This window comes from Phocoena sinus, chromosome 19 (assembly GCF_008692025.1).
Source record: "Phocoena sinus isolate mPhoSin1 chromosome 19, mPhoSin1.pri, whole genome shotgun sequence".
Classification (NCBI taxonomy): domain Eukaryota; kingdom Metazoa; phylum Chordata; class Mammalia; order Artiodactyla; family Phocoenidae; genus Phocoena; species Phocoena sinus.
Genome location: NC_045781.1, coordinates 9,582,155 through 9,603,840, shown reverse-complemented (window position 1 = coordinate 9,603,840; position 21,686 = coordinate 9,582,155). Strand labels below are relative to the sequence as shown.

The 21,686-nt window shown below is 56.4% G+C and overlaps 1 protein-coding gene across 3 annotated transcripts; it reads right to left on the bottom strand.

The window, feature by feature from the left end:
* Positions 1-524: 524 nt before the first annotated feature.
* EXOC3L2 (exocyst complex component 3 like 2) lies at positions 525-21,445 on the bottom strand. 3 transcript variants are annotated; one of them, XM_032614086.1, is made up of 12 exons: positions 21,373-21,445; positions 16,949-17,487; positions 13,652-14,285; positions 12,009-12,120; positions 10,902-11,003; positions 10,701-10,801; positions 10,372-10,482; positions 8,881-9,016; positions 5,866-5,988; positions 5,242-5,397; positions 4,305-4,426; positions 525-2,062 (listed from the first exon to the last, which is right to left on the bottom strand). In XM_032614086.1, exons 2-12 carry the CDS (start codon positions 17,469-17,471, stop codon positions 1,783-1,785), a joined length of 2,400 nt encoding a protein of 799 aa, XP_032469977.1. In that variant the 5' UTR covers positions 17,472-17,487; positions 21,373-21,445; the 3' UTR covers positions 525-1,782. The 3 variants fall into 3 exon arrangements, with proteins under 3 accessions (XP_032469977.1, XP_032469979.1, XP_032469976.1); XM_032614088.1 differs by lacking the exon at positions 21,373-21,445 and adding an exon at positions 17,592-17,701 and having other exon boundaries at positions 525-858; XM_032614085.1 differs by lacking the exon at positions 21,373-21,445 and adding an exon at positions 17,592-17,700.
* Positions 21,446-21,686: the final 241 nt, after the last annotated feature.

Genomic DNA, 21,686 nt, shown 5'->3' with positions numbered 1-21,686 from the left:
AATGAACACAACATTGTCAGCCAACTATACACTTCAATAAAAAATCATGAAGAATTAGAATACTCAGATTCGTCAAAGTAGAGGAGAGATGGGATGGGATGGGGAAGTCCAAAGACCTGCTGTACAACATGGTGTCAGGAGCTAACACTCCTGTATTGTGCACTTAGAAGTGTGTTAAGAGGGTAGATCTCACATTGTGCTCTTCACACACACACACACACACACACACACACACACACGACCACGTATTCTGTGATCCCATTTATACGAAATGTCCAGAGCAGGCAAATCTACGGAGAGAGGCCAGTGGTCACCAGGGCCTGAGAGGGATAGAGGGGTTGGGTTGATGGTTAAGGGGTGCAGGGTTTCTTTGCGGGGGATGCTGAAAATGTTCTAAAATTGACTGCCGGGGTGATTGCACTGAATTGTGCACTTCGAATGGATGAATTGTCTGCTGTGTAAATTATATTTCAGTACAGCCGTTTTTAAGCGGGGCATCAAAATCTGAAAAGAACCCGGCCAGACCAAGGTGAATACATCTTTAATTAAATACGTACAAAATGTTCACTCCTCAACTCCTCTCTTGTGTATCAATGACATTGAAAGTGTCATTTTAGGACGTCAAGTGAGGTGAATATATCCTCTGGGCATCTCGCTTTGTCTTGGGCAAAGAGAGGTTAAGCAGTTCCTCAGAGAGGGATGGGAACCACAGCCCAGAGAGGGTCAGCTTCCTATCCGGCGTCACACAGCCCTGGGGCTCCAAGAGTCCCGAGTCCCCACCTTCAAACGTGAGTTCAAATGTGCGTGAGGTTCCAACCGCAGCTTCCACGCTGACCCCTGGCTGCCTCCTCCTTCCGACTTCGCGGGAAAAAAAAAAAAAGCCATGCCAGGAAGCATCCATCACAGGCTGTCCAACTGGGCCGGAGGGGCAGGGGTCAGCAAGGAGGTGACCTCAAGGTCTCCGTGGGGACCAGGATCCGGCAGGGCTGGGGGTGAGAGGCTGGAATTTTTCCCACCCTGACATTTTCCTGCGTCAACCCAGGAGGGCGCCCTGGATGCCGCCAGCCCTGCCCCCAACCTCCTTCCTCTCTAGATACAGTTTCCCGGCTAAGGATGAGGGGGGCGGGGGGGGGGGGGCTTGCCAAGGTGGAACCGCTAGGCCCAGGAAGGAAGGCACTTTGGGGTTGACAAAATGAGGGACGCTGGCTCAGAGAGGCCAAGGGCCTGCTGTGGAGTCACGCAGCCTCGGGAACCTGGTGTAAACAGGGCGGCCCGGCTGCTCCTGCATTGCAGGCCTGCCTCAGCCACCACTGCCCTGCCCAGGAGTTGGACCCTAGCCCGGCCTTGGGTGTGTGAGAAGCCCTTGGCCCTGGTCCCTGCCCCGGGTCCTTCCTCCCCCCCACACACTGGGGACTCAGCCCTTCCTTGTGTTAAATAGAAACCTCTTTATTCTAAGTATCGTACGTTCCTTAATACATTGGATTGAGGCCAGACCTTGAGGTGAGGGGAAAGGGGGGGCCTGGGATATTTCTGTAGAGCCTTCCAAAACACCACCCACCACTCACTGGGCTGGGGAGGTGGTGCTGGGAATGGGCTTCATGGCCTCGGGAAAGTCCTTGCTCCTTCTGGCCACTTTCTCTTCTGTCCAGGGAGTTTGGGGGTAGGTGAGGAGATCTCTAATGATCTTTCCAGCCCAGGGGTCTGTGGCCCCAGACAGGGAGTCAGGAGGATGGTCTGTCAGCAGCAGAGATGGGGGGGCACTGAGGTGAAGCAGGGAGAGTCTCAGTGTTGGGCCCGGGGCCGTGATGGAGATGGAGATGGAGGCCGAGGCCAGGGCAGGCAGGCCAGCCGGGAGAGGGAGAGGCGGCTCAGGAAGAGAGGGAGGCTGAGGCAGAAAGGCGGCCGGGGCACGGGGATGTCTGCAAAGAAGGCACGGTCCCGGGGGGGCGACAAGGTTCCCCCCTCAGAGAGTTCCAAGTCCCGGGCCACCGCCAGGATCTCGTGGCGGGCGACTGTGTGGTGCAGGCCGCGGATGTCCAGGAGGGCTGCCACGTGCTTCCGCCTGGGGAAGAGGAGGGGCAGGTGCACGGGGTCCTCCAGATACACTCCCAGCCCACCTGTGGGCCCCACCCGGCCGTCTGTTCCAGAACCTGCCTTAGCTCTGGAGCCCCTTTGCTCCCTCTGGATTCCCCCTCCATACCAGTCCCCCCGAGATCCCGCCCTCCCACCAGCACCCCTAGATTCCCCCTTCATACCAGCCCCCCTCCAGAGCTTCCCTTCCAAACACTTTCAAATCCTCCTACTCGCAGTGGATTCCAGAACTGTCACCTCCCAACCCAGCACAAGGATATTCCTTTTTGCCGCATCTCAGCTCCTGATTAAAATAACCTTCCATCTTCACCCCCAACTTGGCTCAGACAGCTCCTGAATTTCCATTCTGGTACCCTTGCACCTGTTTAAGCTCTGGACTCTATAGCAACCCTTAACCTCACTTTCACTTTCATCTCAAACAGCCCCACAGCATCACTCAAATCCAGCCCGGAAGTGCTCACCCACAGCCCTATCCTAACCCTCACCTCACCCCAGCGCCAGGTCTGGAGTCTTCACCACTGCTGTTCCAGAGCCCTCATCCAAATTCGGCCTTGGAACACTCACTTCACCTCTAACCCATTCCTGGAATTGTTCTCAACTAAAATTCTCCCCCAGAACTTAAAATTCACCTTGGGGACCCTCACTCCAACCAGAAACTTTGTGCTCAAAACTGGCTCTGTTCCACAACCCTCGCCCCTAAATCCAACACAATGGAAACTTCCCTTCACCCCAATCTCAGCTCCAGATCCCGGATCCAAAACTCAGCTCCAGAACCACCATCATATTTCAACTCAAGATCCTGCACCCAACGTTCATTTCCAGAACTTTCATTTCAAACAGAGTTCTGGGGTCTTCACCACCCCGTTCAATCCAGCTCAGTCTCTTTACCCTCCTGCATCCCAAGTTTGGAATCCCCACAGCTCCAAAACACTCATCCAAAATGGGGCTCAAGAACCTTCCAGCTCAACAGAGATGCAAAACACAGCCCCCAAACTCAGCTTTGGAACCCCTCCTCCCAGCCCAGCTTGAGACCTTTCGAACTCAGCTGCATATCCAAGTTCAGATTCGAGTTCAGAAACCCCAACCCAGCAGGAATGCCGGGACCCTGGCCCCCATGCGACTCCAGGGCTCTGTGCTTTCCCAAGGACATAAGCCCCACACCTCAGAAGCAGAACCGCCCATCCTGAATCAGTTCCAGAATCCTCACCTTCAGCCCCACGTCCTCAACTTCAACCCAGCTGATGCCTTACTCCTGGGTCCTGGGGGATTGTCTCTCTGCATACAGAATGTCTGCCCGACTAGCATCGCAGGACTGCCGCCACCTTGTGCAAGTGGCAGTGTTGTGTGGTGGTCAGGTGTACCAGCTTCAGAGCCTGCTGCCTGGGCTCAAGTCCCAACTTCGCTGCCGGCTAGCTGTGACATTGGGGTCAGCTACTTAATTTCCGCCTGCCTCGGGTGGTGCTAGGCACTCACAACAGTGCTGCCTTTGACGTGCAAAGATTTTCTCAAATAGCTTGTCTTCTAAAATAACTTTTACATGCTGCAGCCTTGCAGCCAAAGAATAAAAAATAAAATAAAATGCTCAAATACTGCCTACAATGAATAAATAAATAAACACAGAGTGGTTATGTAAGATGCTTTCTTAGGTCTGACATAAGAACTCAATAAGCAAGAAGTGGTATTGTTACTGCTGTCAGCACGGATGATGATTAATCAATCCCCAATAATCCTATGAAAAGAGTATTCTTGTCCCCATGGATCAGAAGAGGAAACGGGGGCTCAGAGAGGATCACAGAGAAAGGAAATGGTCCATCAGGATCTGAACGGCGCCTGCCACTGTCCCAATGCGTGTGCGCCCGTGTGCCCGTGCGTGTCCCCGTGTCCCCCGCGGCTCCCCAGCTGGGCCGGCCCTTCCTGCCGCCGGGCGGCCCCGCGCCCCCCTGCCCTGGGCTTCCTGTGACTGCTTGTTTGTTTGCGAGCCCTGGTGGCGGCGGCGGCGGCAGCGACGGCGGCGGCGGCAAGAGAAGGAGGGGAATCGTATTAATAATGCCCTGGTTCCAGCAGGAAACGGCCGTCAGACACGCTCGCCGCCTCCCTCCCTCGCCCAAGGGGCAGGAAACGCAGGGACGGATGCCAAGGCTCTCCGGGAGACCTCGGCCTGGCGGCCGCGCGGGCAAAAAGAAACCAAGCCGGCGTGGGGGTGGGGATCTCACCTGATGTCTGGGTAGTCCCGCACCAGCATCCCCACCTCCATCTGGATGCTGGGCGTGTCTTCCAGATGCAGAACTTCGGCCAAACGGGGCACCACGGCGTCCAGCCACGAGGCCTGGGATTCCTGCATGGGAAGACCCCGGGCTCACACTCAACACCCACCCACCCCCTCGAAACCACAGCCTCCCAAGGCCTCGCCTCGCCTGGCAGTTTTCTCGTCCATAAAACCGGGCAGAGGGCAGACTGCAGTCAGAGGTTATCTGGAACCTTTGGAAATTTGAAGAAAAATCCATAATATAACCTACTCCCAGTTTTGCAGATAATTTGGGGCTCGGGGACACCCCTCAAAACCTATTCGAAATTTGCAAAATGTTGCCATTGGGGGAAACTGCATAAGGTATGCCAGCGATCTCTCTGCATTCTTTCTTATAACTGCATGTGACTCTACAATTATCTCCCCCAAAATTAAAAAGAAAATTCCAAGGACTCTAGGTTAGAAACTCCTGGAATAGCGGCTGAGTGACACCCTTCCCGTCCAGCTCATTACAACTGGGTACAAATAAGATTTGCTGACTTTTAAATGCTTGAATTTGGGAACGCTAAGGTTCTGCGTTTCTCTTGCATTTAGCGACTATCTGTGCTCATAATAATGGCTAACGTTTAGGTCCTAAGCCCTTTTAATGGGACTTATCTAATCCCCACAACAAGGCATAGGGACCATTTTTCTCTTCATTTGTGCCCAGAGCGCTGTCTCTTTCAGTTAGAAAGGCAATTTTTACCCTCAGAGGGCGAAGATCAGAGTGTTACTATTGGCTGCAAATTGGGTGAGGGTCTTATTCTAAGCCCCCGCCCCCGGCTATCGAGTCTGGGGATTCCCGGAAGCCAAAGTTTTCCGTAGTTTCGGAGCCCCCCGCCCCCCGCCCCCAAGGACGCACTGACCAGCCGTCGGAACAGCCTCTGCAGCTGCGCCGCGTCCTCCCGGAGCCTGCCGGCCACGCGGCTGCGGGTCCGCGCGGAGCCGCAGCGCAGGCGACCGCGGAACAGGGGCCGCACGTACTCGACCAGCGCCCGCCGGTGCAGCTCGGCCACCAGCTCCTGGGGACCCGGGAAGACGCGAGGGGGTGTGAGCCGCCGGTGACCCCCCTCCCCGCTTCCCACCCGCCCGCTCCCGCTCCGGACACCCAACGGGAACCCCTGCCCACCCCCAGCCGCCGGCGGCCCTCCCGGCTCCCAGTGGGTGACCCCTGTCCTGCTCCTCCTAATCAGCTCGCGGACCCTCCCCCACCGGCCCCCAGAGGGTGCCCCATCCCAGCCCTCTCCGCTTTCTCCGGAGCTCCACCATCCAGAGGCCCCAACCCCGCCAGCATCCCGCGCTACACCCCGGTATCCGCGGGCACCCTCCGCGCAGACCACAGGTAGAGCGCCACCTATCTCGCCCTGAGAGAGCTTGTCCCCACCTAGAAGGGGTCTCTCCCCTCTGAGCGCTCTAGCTCTGCTCTCCCACCCTCCCCCCACCGGCCCCGGGTCCCACCCTGCGTCCCTCCCCCGCACAAGCAGATGCACCTGGTAAGGCTCATCTTGCATCCTGCGCAGTGCCAGGGCCTTAGCGCCCAGCGTGCCCACGATGCCATCCAGGGCCTCCGAGCTGCTCAGCCACTTCCTGCGCATCAGCTTGCTGAAGTGCGGCTGGGTGGGACAGAGTGGGCAGAGGGTCACAGTTCGCCTCCCTTCTGCCCTCTTTCTTCACAGATCAATCCAACATTTGTTCCCAAAACGCTGCTCTGAGCTGAGCCAGGGCTGCGCAGTGCTGGGGACACAGCAGTGCGGAGACAGTCCAGCCCTGACCTCCTGGGGCTCTCCTCCAGAAGAGGAGACACACGCGTTCCCCAGACAGTGACCATTCAGAGTGGCCACGGCTGGAAAGAGGGAGCCCAGGGGTTTAGGAAGCCCAGCCTGAGTCAGCATAGAGAGTCAAGGAGGGCTTCCTGGAGGAGGGGGCCCCAGAGCTGAGGCCAGGAAGATGGTCACTGTTCGCCAAGTGAGCGGTGGGAGAAGGAGTGGCTCAATCCGAGGGGAAGGCCAGTGTGAAGAAGGTTCAGATTTCAGATGGGCTTGCGGGTCAGAGGACCGGAAGGAAGGTCAGTGTGGCTGGCAAGACCATCTATGTAATTCACGGGCCCAATGCAAAAATGAAAATGGGAGACCCTTAGTTCAAAAAGTATTAAGAACTTCAAGACAGAGAGAGCAGAACTTTAAACCAAGCTAGGACCCTTCTAATCAGGGGGATGCGGGGGTGGGGGGGGGGGGGCTTGTATGACTGCCCAGTGAAGAGATGGGGCTGGTCAGGTGAACCGAGCAGAGCACACAGGCCTCCTGGGCTTGGGAGGAGCCTCAGATTTCTCTTGAGGGCACTGGGGATCCATGGCAGGTTCTAAGCAGAGGAGGGAGAGGGTCAGCTTTGTGCTTCACCGAGATGGCTGGGAGGGGGCAAGACTGAGGCAGAAATGGGGGGTCTGGAAGGAGGGGAAGGGGTGAGAAGGGATGAGGAGGGGGAAAGGAGAATGCAGGTGGTAGATTCATAGGATGTAGTAAGTGGCCACCGGTGGAGGGAGGGGAGGGAGGTATCTGGATCCTGGAGGTGGGATGGGCAGTGGGTCTGTCCCTCAGATGGAGGCTGGGAGCATGAGGAGCCCGGACACCTCTGGGGTTGGTGTCCATGGGGGTCTGAAGCAGATTCCTATCCCACTCAGCCCAGCACCCCCTTCCTGCTTTCTCATCCCATAGTAGCCCAATTTTCTGAACCTCCAAAATTGAGGCCTGTGGGCTTTTGTTGGAAAGCAGGTGTGAATCAACTGAGCTGACGCTCTTGGTACAGCACTCAGCTCAGGACGTGTTGCTGTTGCTATAAACTCTGTACATTTATGAAGTTCCCTAATGGCCAGTACCCGAGGGCCAGGACCCAAGCTAAGTACTTTATGGCCACAAGCCCATTGCTTCCTCACAGCCATCTGAGAAGCCTGGAATTCCTGGGTCCATTTTCCAGATGAGCAAACATAGACCCCCCAAGAGGAAAGCCATTTGCCTAAGTCCCCCTACCTGTAAGCCGTACAGCCAGGCCTGGAACAAAGACTGTACCCCCTTCCCCCCAACACTCACTTTCATTCCCATGCTTGTCCATTTAGTCATTCAACAAACACTCTCTGAACCCTGCCTGTGGCCCAGCCCTGGGTGGATCACGGGGGATACATTGGAGAACGCTTGGGGACACAACACAAAAGGAGATAAACAAAACTCCAAGCGCTTGATAATTATAAGCACTTGGGGGCCTCTGAATTCTGATCTGATATTTGACGATATTAAGAAATGATTGTTCCATTTGTTAGGTAGGAAAATGGCATTGCGGTTACATTTGTTTTAAAAGGCTGGGTTCCTTATCTTTCGGAGATACAGGCTAAAGTGTTGATGGATGATGGTAGGATGCCAAAGATGTGCTTGAAAAGAATCCAGTGGGCAGGAGAGGTGGGGGGAGAGGTGGAGTTGATACTTGCTGGAGCTGGTCCACAAGAGGTCATTCTGTCATTCTGCCTACTTTTGTGTATGTTTGAAATTTTCCATAATAGAAAAGTTATTTTAGAAACATTCCAACAAATCCTTGCCCTTGAGAAGCTGACATTCCAATGGGAGGAGACAGATTGGAAAAAAAAAAAAAAAAAGCAAAGGATATAGCATGGCAGGTGGTGATAAGTGCTTTGGAGACAAATAGAGTGGCAGGGGGGGTGCATGTGGGAATCTCAGGGGCTTCTATTTTAAACAGGGCAGTCAGGGGAGGTCCTTCTAAGAAGGTGACATTTGAGTCAAAACTTGAAAGAGGTGAGAGAGGGAGCTTTGTGGCTCTTGAGGGAAGAGTAGTCCAGGCAGAGGGAACAGTGCAGAGGTACTGAGGTTGGAATGTGTCTGACACGTTAAGGAGAAGCGAGGGTCAAGGAGGAAAGTGGGAGGGGATGAGGTCAGAGAGGGAAAGGGCAGACCATGTGGGCCTCGGGGGCCACAGGGAGGACTTTGGCTTTTGCCCTAAGTGAGCTGGGAGCCATGGAGGGTTCTAAGCAGAGGTGGGACACAACCCGACGTACAATGTGGATTGAGCACGAATCACAACCAGGGACATGCACACCTCTCAGTTCCATTCCCGGGTACTCCTACCAGCTCCTCACCCCGCTCTCACCCACCTCTGAATCCAGTCCCCTCTGGGCATGTGCAGGACCCCGGGGATGAGTGAATGAGGCCCTAGGGTCTAGGAGAGGCTGGGCAGGGATTTGGAGGACCTCAGTGAGGAGGGGTTCCACCCAGTCCCCTAGGCCCCTTCATGCTGATCGCTCTCTATCCTCCCCCTGACCATATCCTCCCACCTCTTCCTTCCTGCGCCCCCCCCCGTCCCCCTAAACGGCCCAGACACGGCCATCACCCCCCACCCCCTCTGCTTCCCGAACACTGAGTCATGGGCTGAAAGGAACTGCAGGATGGGGCGGGGGCACTCCCCTGTCCTGGCCCCGGCCCCACCCAGCCCACTGCCTCTCTCACCTGCAGCTCCTGGAACAGCAGGTCGGTCAGGATGCGGTGGCAGAGTCGGGTCACTCGGTCCAGAGCGCTGGCTGCAGCTTCCCGAGCCGGCTCACTCTCAGGGGGTCCCACCCGGGCCAGGCGCTCCGCCAGAGCCCTGTGGGGATCAGTGGAACCAAAAGTCAAGGAGCCTCAACATCTCAGCCCAACTGCCTGGACCTGTCTCCCATGAGACGGACCCTATTTTGTGGGGCATGGGGGCGACAGGTCAGATGGGGAGCTGGGGGAAGTCAGGGGCTCTGGGGGGGCCTGGGGGCTGAGAAATATCAGGGGATGTCTGGAGGGTTGGGGGTTGGGGGGCTCTGTGGAATGGCTGGGAGTCTGGGGGATGGAGCGGGGAGGAAGGGGTCTATTTCTCTCGCTACTTTCTGGGTGAGAGAGGGGATGCTTCCATCCTAAAAGTCTGTGCTTCTAAAGGGCTGTAATTCTAAAATTCGACCCTTCTCATTTTCTGTCATTGTAACAGTTGATGACCCTCTCCATCACTGAAAGGAGAATAACTTGGTTTAGAGGGCAACTGGGCACTTTCTGCCCACATCCCAGCAGATCCCCTTCTGAGGATGTATCCTTGGTCCCCACACTTGTGGGAGTTGACAGATGTGCCAGGTTTTTCTCTACAAAAGAGTGGAGGCAACTGTCCATCCACTGGGGACAGATTAAATGAATGACGGCACATCCAAGCGGTGGAAGACAGTTCAGCTATAAAAGATATAAAAGAACCTGGTGGGAACTCTTCAGGCACTGACAGAAAGATCTCCAAGGTGTTAAGTGGAAAAGGACAGAGTGTGTTCAATATTCTACCGTTTGTATTTTTTTTAAAGGAAAAGGAATAATATGTATGCACATAGTAATAGATTTACTTGTATGTTATGAAATATGCATGGCTATCTATGCATATGCATGAAGTGTGTCTATGCGTATATACACTTATTTACACATATTTACTGGTATATGTATCAAATACCCCTGGAAAGATATGTGAGGCATTAGCAATAACTGGAGGGAAGGAGTGGGGGAGGGAGGCTTTTCACTGTGTGCCTTGTTGTATCTTGAATGCATTCCTAATTTTTAAAATTCAATTAAAAATAAGTTAATAAAAAGGTAAAGTAATACAACTGAATCGCTTTGCTGTACAGCAGAAATCAACACAACATGCTAAATCAACTATACAAGGAAAGTACTATAAGAAAAAAATGTTTAAAAAAATGTAATCCCTAGAGTCTGGCTTCTAGGTTCCTGTAATTCTAACACTCCCAGGTTCTGATTACTCTATAATTCTAGTGCTCTGTGATGCTACGGTTCTTTCTAGGACTCCCAGGTTTTATGCTTCTAAGGTACCCTGGATATGCCTCTCGGGGCTAGCTCTGCGATCCCCACCCAGGATCCAGGCACCCCAGTTCAGCTTGTCACCCAGGACTGGCCTTCTCGCCCACACACTGTGGGTGCTCTAACCTCAGGGGGGGCCCACAATTGACCAGGGAGATGGTCCTGCTGATATAGGTGTCGGGTAGCAGCTCCCGGACTCCTGGGTTCTCATGGAATCGTTCCACGCGCTGCTGGAAGCTGGTGGGAGGAGAAAGGGAGGATGGTAGACCGATGGAGCACTGCTGGATAAGGGTCCCTGGCTGGGCACGTAGCCCAGCAAAGCCTGTGATCCCCACAGAGGCGCCCCTGCCCATCCTGACTGGATTCACTTTCAGCTCTCCTCTCTCTGCTGGCTCCCGGGTCCGGATGCCCCACCGCCACCCCAGCCCTGCGCCCTTCCCCCCAGCCCTCCATACCTCTGCAGGAATTCTGCCAGCCCCCCCAAGCAGCAGTGGGCCATCCGCTCCCCAAACTCCTGGCTGATGCGGGGCGCTCGCTCTGTGTGCTCTTCCAGCAGCTGCGTGGTCCAGGGGGATGAGAAGTGATGAGGAGGCGAGGTCCCACTTTCCCACTGGTCACCATCCAGCTGATTGTCCTTCCTCTTCCCCGCCCCCTACCTCACACACGTCCTGTGCCAGGCTGCTGGACCGGTCCTCCGCACCTGCCCAGTGCCCCGCGTCCTTCTGCAGCACTTGAAGCAGGGCTGCCCGTGTCTGAGCCTGGAGTGGGGAAGTGGGGGCAGAGGCAGGAGTCAGAGTCCCTGGGAGCCTCTCCCTCCCTTTCTCATACCACGATTCCCCCCTCTTCCCCGCCCGCCGTCCTGCCCCTTAGCCCCCCTACAGCTCTGGATTCTACCTGTGAGCTCATCTAGGTAACGCTGGGGAGAGAGCCTGGACCAGAAAACTTCCCCAGCCCCTTCCATTCCTAAGTCTACAATTTGGCATTTGATATTGAGTCTGTGGTTTTAAGCCTCCTCCATCTAATAGCCAGAGGGTTTAAGGGCTTATTCTCTCATTATCTGATGATTCTAAGACTCTGCTCTCAGGTCTGCAAGACAATTCTTTCACGATTTCCAAATTCTGCGATTCAAGAATTCCAAGTGTCTAGGATTCTAAGGTTTACACATCTCTTGATTCTCTGGTCCTATGTTGTCTTCAATTCAGTGAGTCTGAGAATGAATGTAGACTTGTTCGATCCCGAGATTCAAAGCTCTCAAGTTGCAAAGATACTGATTTCTGTGGCTGGGGCGGGACTGGCTTTTAGACCGGAAACACCCCTGTGGCTGGGATGGCTGTTTTCAGCTTGGGCCATCCGGCTCAGCGGTGCCTGTGCCTGGCCAGTTGTTAACCGTGTTTGCTGTCCACCCTGCTTATGTGCAGAGATGCTTTGATGCCCTCCTTCTGTGAGTCTTTGAGTCTGCGAGCTGAGGTTCTGTGACTGGCTCTCTGGCTGTAAGATTTGAAGTGTCTGAACGTATTGAACCTTTACTGAGCATCTCCACGCCCGGCCGAGTGCTTTGGATACACTGAACATAAGACAGACGTGATCAGTATGGGCTTACGTTTCTACGTCTGTTGGACGGAACTCGGAAGTCCACAAAGGGCAAGGGGAGATGGAGATAGGGAAAGGGGGCGGAGAGAGGCCCCCAAGCTCAGTGTGACACCCCCCCCCCCCCCGGCAGAGCACCTCCGGCTTCCTGATCAGCAAAGCCAAGTTCCAGGTACCTTAACGTCTGTGACACATTCATCCTCCAAGCCACGAAGGGTGCCAGGGGACAGAAGGGGCTCCAGCTCCCCATTTTCCAGGGCGACCATGTCCACCAGACCTAGGACCTCTCTGGGGGTGGGGGTAAGAAACGGGGGGGCGGTCTGTGAGAGGTGGGGCTCGGGAGCTGAACCCCTCCCCACCTCCATCCCTTCACAGCCTGTGTGTTTGTGACCTGGGCCTCTCCCTTCCTCTCTCGGGGCCAGCTTTGCTCATCTCTCAAAGGAAGTCTCTGGAATTGTGGCTCCCCTGGCTCCAGTTCCAAGTCAGCTCCCTGATGGATGGTGTCCGGGCAAGACTCGTAGGGGTCAAGTCCAGGCTCTGTGACCTGGCACGCAAGGTCTCACCCGCCAGAGCTTCACCAGACAGAAGCTCCCTTCCACCTCCGCCCCTAGTCCCTACGTCATCACCTAGCCTTGGAGGCCTCGCCACTCCAGCCCTCACTCCCAGCCTCTACCCTCTTGCATGCCCCGGCCTGTGCCGTGCCATTGCTCTCCCCACACCTCCACACCACCCCTGCACACACCAGGCCTTTGCTCATGGCATCCTCTCAGCCAGAAGCCCCATCTCCCTGCAAATCAGACTTAACTCATGTCTCACCATTCCAGGCTCTCTATTCCGCCTCCATCTCTCGTGGATGGCATGTGAGTGTCATGAACATATATTCCCAAATGGGATCTGGACAGGTCAGTGTTGGTAACTGTTGCCTTCCCATTCTTCTGGTGACACCATCTTGATTTCGATGAGGGACCACCCACTCCCTCACCCTCCAATGTGTGGTTTGGGTGTGGCTAACTCCCTTTTCCCTGGAGCCTGTAGGGACCCAGTCATAGCTGATCACCGTACTCCATCCCCCAGCCACAAGAATGGAAATGTTTTAAGAGCCAAAGGCTCGATGGTTATAGGATTCTAGGACTGGGAGGGTCAATGGTACTCAGGTTCTAGATGCTAAGATTATAGAGTTCAAAGGACCAGAAGTGCTACCATCCTAAAACTGGAAGGACCGACAAGTGTCAGAGTTCTAGGATCCAAAGGGGGGATGAAGCTAAGATTTAGGATTAGAAGGCTCGTTGGCGCTAACGTTCTAGGGTCGAAATTGTCATCAGTTCTAAGATTGGAAGAGTCATCAGCGCTTGTGCCCTAGGGTCTAAGGCGAAAGCGGTGTAAGGGTTCTAGAATTCCAAGGGTCAACAGTGCCAAAATTTCAGGATGAGAAGGGTCATTGGTGTTGAGTTTCTAGGACTGGAAGCGGGGGCAGTGCTAAGATTCGAAGAGTGTACGTGTTGATGATTCTAAAGATTCTTGGACTGGAAGGGTCAACAATGCTAAGATTCTAGGACCGGAAGGACGGCGGGTGGTAAGGTTCTAGGGTCAGAAGGATCCCTGTTGCTGAGGTTCTAGCGTGGGAAGCGTGGAGAGCGCTAAGATTCTCGGGTTGTAAATGTTACCAGTGCTGAGCCTGGAAGGGTCAACGATATTAAGGTTCTAGGAATGAAGGTCCAGGAGGCTCCTTAGGTTCTGAAGGGGCCGGGGCTGGAGGGAGTGGGGGAAAGCGAGGGTTCTACTCGACCTTGGGGCAGCCGATCCCTAGGCCCCCGCTCACCTGGGGTACACCTGGTTATGCCAATGCAGCAGCGCGTAGCGGTCGGCCAGCGGCAGCCTCCGGCGGGCGGCGGCCCCGATCCACTCGGCCAGCGCGCCGTGATAGCCGCGCAGGTAGACGCCAAAGGCGCCCAGGCCGGCGGGGTAGGAGGGCGCCAGGCGGCCCCGCACCACGCCCATATCCTCCAGCAGCCGTCCCCGCAGCGCCTCCAGCTGCCCGGCCAGGCCCCCGGGCGCCCCTGGCGCCGCAGCCTCCAGGCGCTCCCGGGCCGCACGCGCCACCGCCTCCGCCCAGCGGGCGCGCAGCTTGCGGGCCGCCTCGGGTCCCCGGCGCCCGTCCGCCGCCTCCTCCTGCACCAGCACCTGACCCAGCTGCGCCACGGCGCCCGGCCCGGCGCCTGCGCCCGGCCCGGGGCCCGCCAGCGTCTCGCGCACCAGCGCCCACAGCTCGCGCTGCAGGGCCTCGTACAGCAGAGCCACGTCCCGGGCCCGGCGGCCCCCGCCCGCGCCCTCGGCCTTGGGCGGCCCGGGCGCGCCGCCCCCCGACGACGCCAGCTCTTCGGCCTCCAGCTCCAAGATGTGCTCGTCGGCCCGCGCGAGCTCGCGCTGCTGGATCAAGCTCAGGATCTCCAGCACTGTGGGCGCAAAGCGGGAGCTCAGGGGCTGGGAAACCGGGCGGACGGCGGGGAGGAGGCGAGGGGAAGAGGGTCGGGGGAGGGGAGAGGTGGGGGTCAGAGAGGGATGTGGGGGCATTTCAGGAGAAGGGGAAGAGAGAAGGCTGTCAGGTGAGGGGGCCTAGGAGAAGGGAGGGGGCGGAGAGGGAGGAGGGAGCAAGGGGGAGAGCCAGGGCAAGGGGGAGGGGACAGGAGGCGGTCAGGGAAGGGAGGAGGGGTTTTGGCGATGGGAGAAGGCGTCTGGATATAAGGAGGTCAAAGATGAAAGGGTGTCTGATTCGGAAGAGGGTAAGATGAGAGGAGGAGTCAGAGGAAGTGGGGTTAAGGGAATGAGGGAGAAGGAAAGGCTTAGGGCTTGGAGTATGGGGTCAGGGCTAGGAAGAGAGTATCAGGGGGTAGGTGAGGCTGTGGGGAGGAGTTAGGGGAGTTGAGGGCGGATGGGATAGAAAAAGGGCATCAGGGTCAAAAAAGGCATCAGAGGAAGTGGGGCGGCCAAGGGAGGACAGTCGGAGCCAGGTAAGGGGGAGAGGGATGGAGAGAGCCAGTGGACTGGTGGGCAGGGTGGGGGCATGGAGGTTGGAAGAGGGTATGAAGACCAGAGATGGGTCTTTCGGGGGTGGGGACAACTATAGGGTGACCTGGCTCTCCGATGATTTCACACTCCCCCAGGAGAGGGGAGTCATGGGCTCGGGAGGCCTCTGAGTGAAGGCAGAGGGTCCCAGTGGCCCAGGGTTACCCCCAACACCTCCAGCCCCCTCCGCTTCCTCCTTGGCAGAGAAACTATTTCCTGGCCAGTGCTATTTCTGCCCATCCGTTTCCAGAAGGCGGGGGCTTGAGTCACTCCCTTCTCACCTCCCTGTGGTGCCCTCCCAGTCCCTAGGGAGCAGGGGCTGAAATAGCTTCTGGCACAGGATGTAGAGGGCATCAAGCATCAGGTTGAAGGAAGGGCTCTCCAGTGATGGGGCAGCAAGGGCTGTCCATGGGGGGAGGGTAGGAGTGGGGATGGGGGTGGGGGGATAGACGCAGGGTGGGGGACAGGGTTGAAGGAAGGTGGGGATTGGGCAGGGCTGGGACTGGAGAAGCGGATGGGAATGAAGGTGGAGGCTGGGATGAGGGAGTTTAGGGTTAGGGTGAGGTTGGGGCTGAAATCGGAAGAGGGAGATGGGAAAGGAATTGAGAATGTCATCTGGAGTTTGGGGTAGGGATGGGCTTGGAGATGAGTTTAGGTGAAAGTTGAGGATGGAAAGAAGGTATAGATGGAGGTGAGTTTGAAGAAGTCTGGACGTGAGTTGGGGTTGGGAGGAATGTGGACAGTTGAAGTTGGAGGTTGGAAATGGGGTTAGGATTGAGACTCGGGATGGGTGTGGAGATGGGGTTAAGAGGTTGAGTTTGGGGTTAAGGTTGAAAATGGGGGCTGGGAGTGCGACTAGGACTGAATGAGGAAGTTGGGGAGGTGAATGGGGTTGAAGGGGGACGCTGAGATGGACCTGGGGTTTTGGGGTGGGAGTGAGACTGAAGAGGGGAAAGGGTTGAAGTTGCACACAGGGATGGGATTGAGGATGGGATGAGAGTAGAGGAATGAGCTGTGGCATGGGACTGGACCAGTTGGCGGCTGTCATGGTGTTGGGCATAGCAGTGAGGTTAAAGATGGCATTTGGGGCTTCCCTCGCGGCGCAGTGGTTGAGAGTCCGCCTGCCGATGCGGGGGACACGGGTTCGTGCCCCGGTCCGGGAAGATCCCACATGCCGCGGAGCGGCTGGGCCTGTGAGCCATGGCCACTGAGCCTGCGCGTCCGGAGCCTGTGCTCCGCAACGGGAGAGGCCAAAACAGTGAGAGGCCTGCGTAACCGCAAAAAAACAAACAAACAAAAAAAAAAAAATGAAAAAGGCATTGAGGAAGACAGTGGGGTTTGGGGTAGTATTGGGGTTGAGGATACAACAGGGGTGGTGTTATGAGTGGAACTGTGTTTGTCTCCCACCCCAAGAAGAAGAGATATGTGAGGTCCTAACCCCCAGTACCTCAGAATGGGATCTTATTTGGAAATAGGTAATTTACAGAGGTAAGCAAGGTAAATTGAGGTCATAGGGTGGGCCCTGATCCATTATGACTGGTGTCCTTATAAGAAGGGAAACTTGGACACCAAGATAGACATGCACAGAGGAGAAGATGACGTGAAGACAGAGAGAAGGCCACGTGTGGACGGAAGGTGGAAGGGATGCAGTTACAAGGCAAGGTACGCCAAAGGTTGCCAGCAAAGCACCAGAAGCTGGAAGAGGCAGCTTTGAAAGGAGACGGGATTGAGGTTGAATTTGAGGATAGTAACGGAGAGAGGGTTGAAACTGGGGACAGGGAGGGGATTGGAGGAGAGGAGACCGAAGTTGGTCATTTGGTTGTTGTTGGACAAGGGGACGAGGTTGAAGGCAGGTGGAGAGAGGGACAGATTGGGCTGGAGGTGGAGACGGGGCTGAAGCTGGAGCTTGGTGATGGAGATTAGGACCGCAGCAGGGATGGGCTGGCCATGTCCGTGGAGCTGGGCAGATGGAAGCTGGAGATGTGAATGGAGATGGGGTCACGGGTGGAGACACTGTGATTCTCCCAGGTCTGGGCCAGGACTCCCGACTCACCTGACAGTGGCTCCTTTATCTTTGGGGGCTCCGGGACCTTGGGCGGGGGCTCGGGAGCCGCCTCGCCTGCGGGCACCACCCTCTCAGCCAGTGACGCCCGCCGGGGCTTGGGCCCACGCCCCAGTCTCAGGAAGGCCAGTCTCCGGGCAGCCTCCCCAGCCGCCTCCTCGTCGCCCTGGGCTCGGGTCCCCTGAAGCCTGGCCAGGAGGCCAAAGTCTGCTGAGCTCCTACGGATCCCCGGTGTCAGCACACGGCCCAGGAAAGAGCGAGGCTGCCCGTCCCCAGGGCTGCCCGCCCGCCGGCCAGGGGTTCTGCCCAGCCGGAAGGGGGCCAGGCCTGCCAGCTTCTCCAGGGTGGCACGGCGGCCACGTGACGTTCCGTTGGGCAGGGTCTCCAGTTCCCCAGCCTCCTCTTCTTCCAGCCCTGAAGCTTCCTCAAAGGGGTTCCGAGAGGACCTCAGGGGCAGTGTCCCCGCCCGGGACATCTTAGAGTCTGCCAGCCCTAGACTCTTCAGGATGGGCATTTTGACAGGCGGGGACCTGGGGAAAAAATAATGGACCATCGGTGGTGTTGATGACAATGCCTTTGTGTACCCAGCACTTTGGGGCATGTGTGCCAAGCACTGGTCTGAGCACTTACTTACCCCTTGAGTCTGTGCAATCTCATGAAGAGAGTCACGTCACCGTGCCCATTTTGCAGACGAGGAAACTGAGGCTCAGAAGAGCACAAGTGTTTGCCTAAGGTCCCACAGTGATTCGGGTTTCAAACCCAGGCCTGTCAGATTCCAGACCCAGGGTTCTCTCCCCTGAGCATCGGCGTCCAGACCCTTCCCCTACCCTACTCCCGCCCAGGGGTGTTCATCATCTTAGTGCGCCCTTCTACTCCATGAGGAAACAGGCTCAGAGAGGAGAAGGGTCTTTCCCACGGCGGCACAGCCAGCGAAGGGCAGAGACTGCATGGGGACCCAGGCCCCACCCCACTGTCTACCCAGGTGTCCTATTCACACAGCTGGGCACCTGCTTTGTCTCCCCTGTCCAGGCAGTACCCCGGTCTCCTCTACCCTGCCCCATTCACTCCTTCAACAAACATTTTACTGGGAAATGTCCAGAATACACCAATGCATAGAGACAGAGAGAAGATGAGTCGTTTCCAGTGACTGGGAGAGGGGGACTGGGCTGTGACCACCTAACCGGTACAGCGTTTCCTTTTAGAGGGATGAAGACGTTCTGGAATTAGTGGCGATGCTTGACAACCTTGTGAATGTACTAGATGCCGCTGAATTGTACACTTTAAAACGGTTAGTATGGTAAATTTTATGTTATGTAGATTTTACCACACACATCCCCGTACACACATCCCCATACACACACACAGATTAGGTATTTACGTGGGCCCAGCCCTGAGCAGGCCCTGAGGACACAGCAGTGGCCAAGGCAGACCCAGTCCCTGCCCTCATGGAGCTCGAAGCTTCCCGAGTCCTGCCCGTTCCTTCTCCTAAATCCGTCTCCTACCTCTTCATGGCCCCTGCCCCAGTCCAAGCCCCCTCCTGCTTCCCTGCTGCAGCCTCCTCCCTGATCTCCAGCCTCTAGTTCCCCAGTCTACCTTGGAGGACCTTGTTAAGGCTCAGACCTGCCCCTCCCCCTTCTCTTAACCCTCCATGGCTCCCCAGTGCCCTCGAGATGAAATTCAGGCCCCCCCGCTGGCCTGCTGTACACCTCATGAGCACTACCCCACCTTCTCCTCCTCCTTACCTCAGGCTCCTCTGGGTTCCAGCACCTGTTTATACGTGGAGGCCTGTTCTCCATGTTCCATTCACACTTCGGGACCCAGCCCCTGTGTTGCCTCTTCCCAGATGCCCAGGCTGAGTCAGGTGCACCCCCCTTGAAACTCCCACTCTGGGTCATCACTGTCTGGGAATGGGTCTGTGTCCCCCACTGGGCTGTGAGCCCCAAGAGGGCAGGGGCGGGGCTGTCTGTGTCCCCAGCTCCCAGGGCAGGCACTCTGGGAATGAGTGGGTGCTAAACAGGAAACAAAGGAAGGAGACAAGGACTTCCTAACTTGTGGGACAGGAGGAATGATAAGTCAGAATGGAGAGCTCAGCAAGGAGCAGGACGCTCAGGGCCTTGAAAACCGTTAAGGAAGGGTTTGGACTTTCCCCTGAGGGCGCTGGGAGCCACAGAAGGGCACTTTTGAAAATGACGCAAGATTCCAAATGTTCAGAAAAGTATAGAAAATAAATTTAATAAACACCCCTGTGCTTACGATCCTAGTAGCTGCATCTAATGCAAGCATTTGCTCTTTTGGGTTCATTTTTTTTTTCTTTTAAGAGTCAAGCATTGCAGGAATTCCCTGGCGGTCCAGTAGTTAGGACTCTGCACTTTCACTGCCAAGGGTGCGGGTTCAATCCCTGGTCTGGGAACTAAGAGTCAAGCATTGCAAATGCACTGAAGCCCCCCAAGCCTCCCCCCACGATCCTGCCCCCCACTCTAGCCCTCTCCCAAGGAAAGCCGTCCAAGCAGACTTTGCCCCTGTGCCTGCCTACCCAGACTGGTATCCAGAAATAATGTATTGTTTTACGTGGTTTCGAACTCTCCATAAATACTGTCATACTACAAGTATCCCCTGCCTCTTGCTTTTTTTTTTTTTTTTTTTGCGGTACGCGGGCCTCTCACTGCTGTGGCCTCTCCCGTTGCAGAGCACAGGTTCCGGACGCACAGGCTCAGCGGCCATGGCTCACGGGCCCAGCCGCTCCGCGGCATGTGGGATCTTCCCGGACCGGGGCACGAACCCGCGTCCCCTGCGTCGGCAGGCGGGCTCTCAACCACTGCGCCACCAGGGAAGCCCCTGCCTCTTGCTTTTTTCCCTCACATTTTACACGTGAGGTTTTCCATGCCTGTCTCTGTGGCGCTAGTCAAGTGCTGTACACTGTTCCACCGTATGACTGTGACCGATCCGTGTTAAGGGTGTTCTCACATCCTCCCATGGCTGGACACATAGGTTGTTTTGAACCAGGACAGGTTCTGAGCAGGTTAGGGACAGGGTCAAGATGGGGCAGTGGGTGTAGGAGTGCACGGAGGGCCTGGGAGGAAGGCTGCTGCTGCAGGGGCCCTGAGTTTGAGCATCTCCTTTCCTGGTGGGGCCGCCCCTTCTTTCCTCCCTGACCTCACCCTCTACACCTTAGCCATTGTTTCTCAAGCCTCCTGTTTCTAGAAACACTGTCCCAGCCTCTCTCCAGTCTCCATGGTCCCCGATCCCCCAGGGAGGCAGTCACCATGGCAACCCTTGCCTGGAACCCCCATGGCTGTGGGCAATCGATACCAGCCCCCCTCCCCATACACACACTATTCACACACTGATTTCTCCGTCTTTCATCTTCCAAACTGGCCTCCACATGCCAAATCCCCAGAATGGCTCCATCATCCCCCCCAAAAATAATCCACCTCCCCCTCAAAACAAGGGCCTCCAATTTCCCTCCAGTTGAAGTCAACATTACCCAAACTGGATTTTTTTCACCCATGCTAGATTTGACATTCCCACGCTGGCTCCCATATCCACCCCTCAACTGGATCCCCCTCAAACCATTTCCAACATCCTCAGACCTGGCTGCAACATTTTCCCAAAACTGGCCCCGACGTCTTTCCCCTTCCTGGCTCCAACACCCACCTCTGCAAACTGACATCCTGCCCCCTCCGGCCCCCTCGTCTGCCTCCCAGTGCCCGGCCCCTGACTCACTTCCGAGGCATCCCTCAAGCCCCCAGCCTCCCAGCTGCTGCAGGATGTCTTGGCCACCAGAGCTTCCCTCTCTGGGCTCCTCCTTCTCTTCCTCACTGCCAGCCTTTCCCCAAAGTCCCAAACCCTCTGCCGGCCAGCCGACCTGTTTGCAGAAGTCATCACCTCCAGGCCTGTGTCTGTATCGGGGAAGTGCCCTTACAAATTGTGTCCGGTACAGCCGCAATCCAGACCTTGCCCCCAAACAATTCTGTCACCAGCCCAGCCTGTTGCAGGCTCATCCACATCTTCATTCCCAACCTCATCCCATCTGCATCCCAACCCTTGTTCCGGCTCCATCTCCAAGACCCCACCTCATCCCTCTCTGGCCTCAGCCTTCCCACCTGAACTCAGAGCTTCCGACCCAATGACATCTTGCCTCTCCTCTCCCTCGGCGGTTCCAAGCTCTCCGTGACTCCCTGGCAACCTAGATCGTCAGAGTCCCCAAAGTCTTCCCTGCACCCGCCCCTGCTCCCCCATCTCCTCCCGCCACCCTCTTGCTGGTTGGCACCCTCTCGAGGTCAGGTCCTAGAGTTTCTCTTTGCCCCCAGCTTCTCCTGGCTTCAGGGCACATGTTCTCCCAAATTCTGGTCCAGCCCCCAATTCAGAGCGCCCCAGGGGCGTGTGAATCCTGCCCCCTCCTCCCACAGACTTACCTCCTTGTCAGTGCGTGCAGCTGTCCTGTCCTGAGACTACTTTAGCCAGGACTGCTGAGAGCTTGGATCTGAGGAGGTGGGGGTTAGAGGAGGTCAATTTCCTGTCAGGAAACCCCTCCCTCTCTGGGGCCAGGGGCGGGAAGGACTTGTTATCTGTCTGCCCTATTCGGCCAGGCTGTGGTTGGGCTGGGAAGAAGGACAAGGCCGCAGTCAGGTTCCCACCCTCAGCCCCCAACCCCAGGCCGGAACTGGCACCACCCCCCCACCCCCCGCCTGCTCTTCACACCTCCCAAGGTGACAACACCATCCTGGGT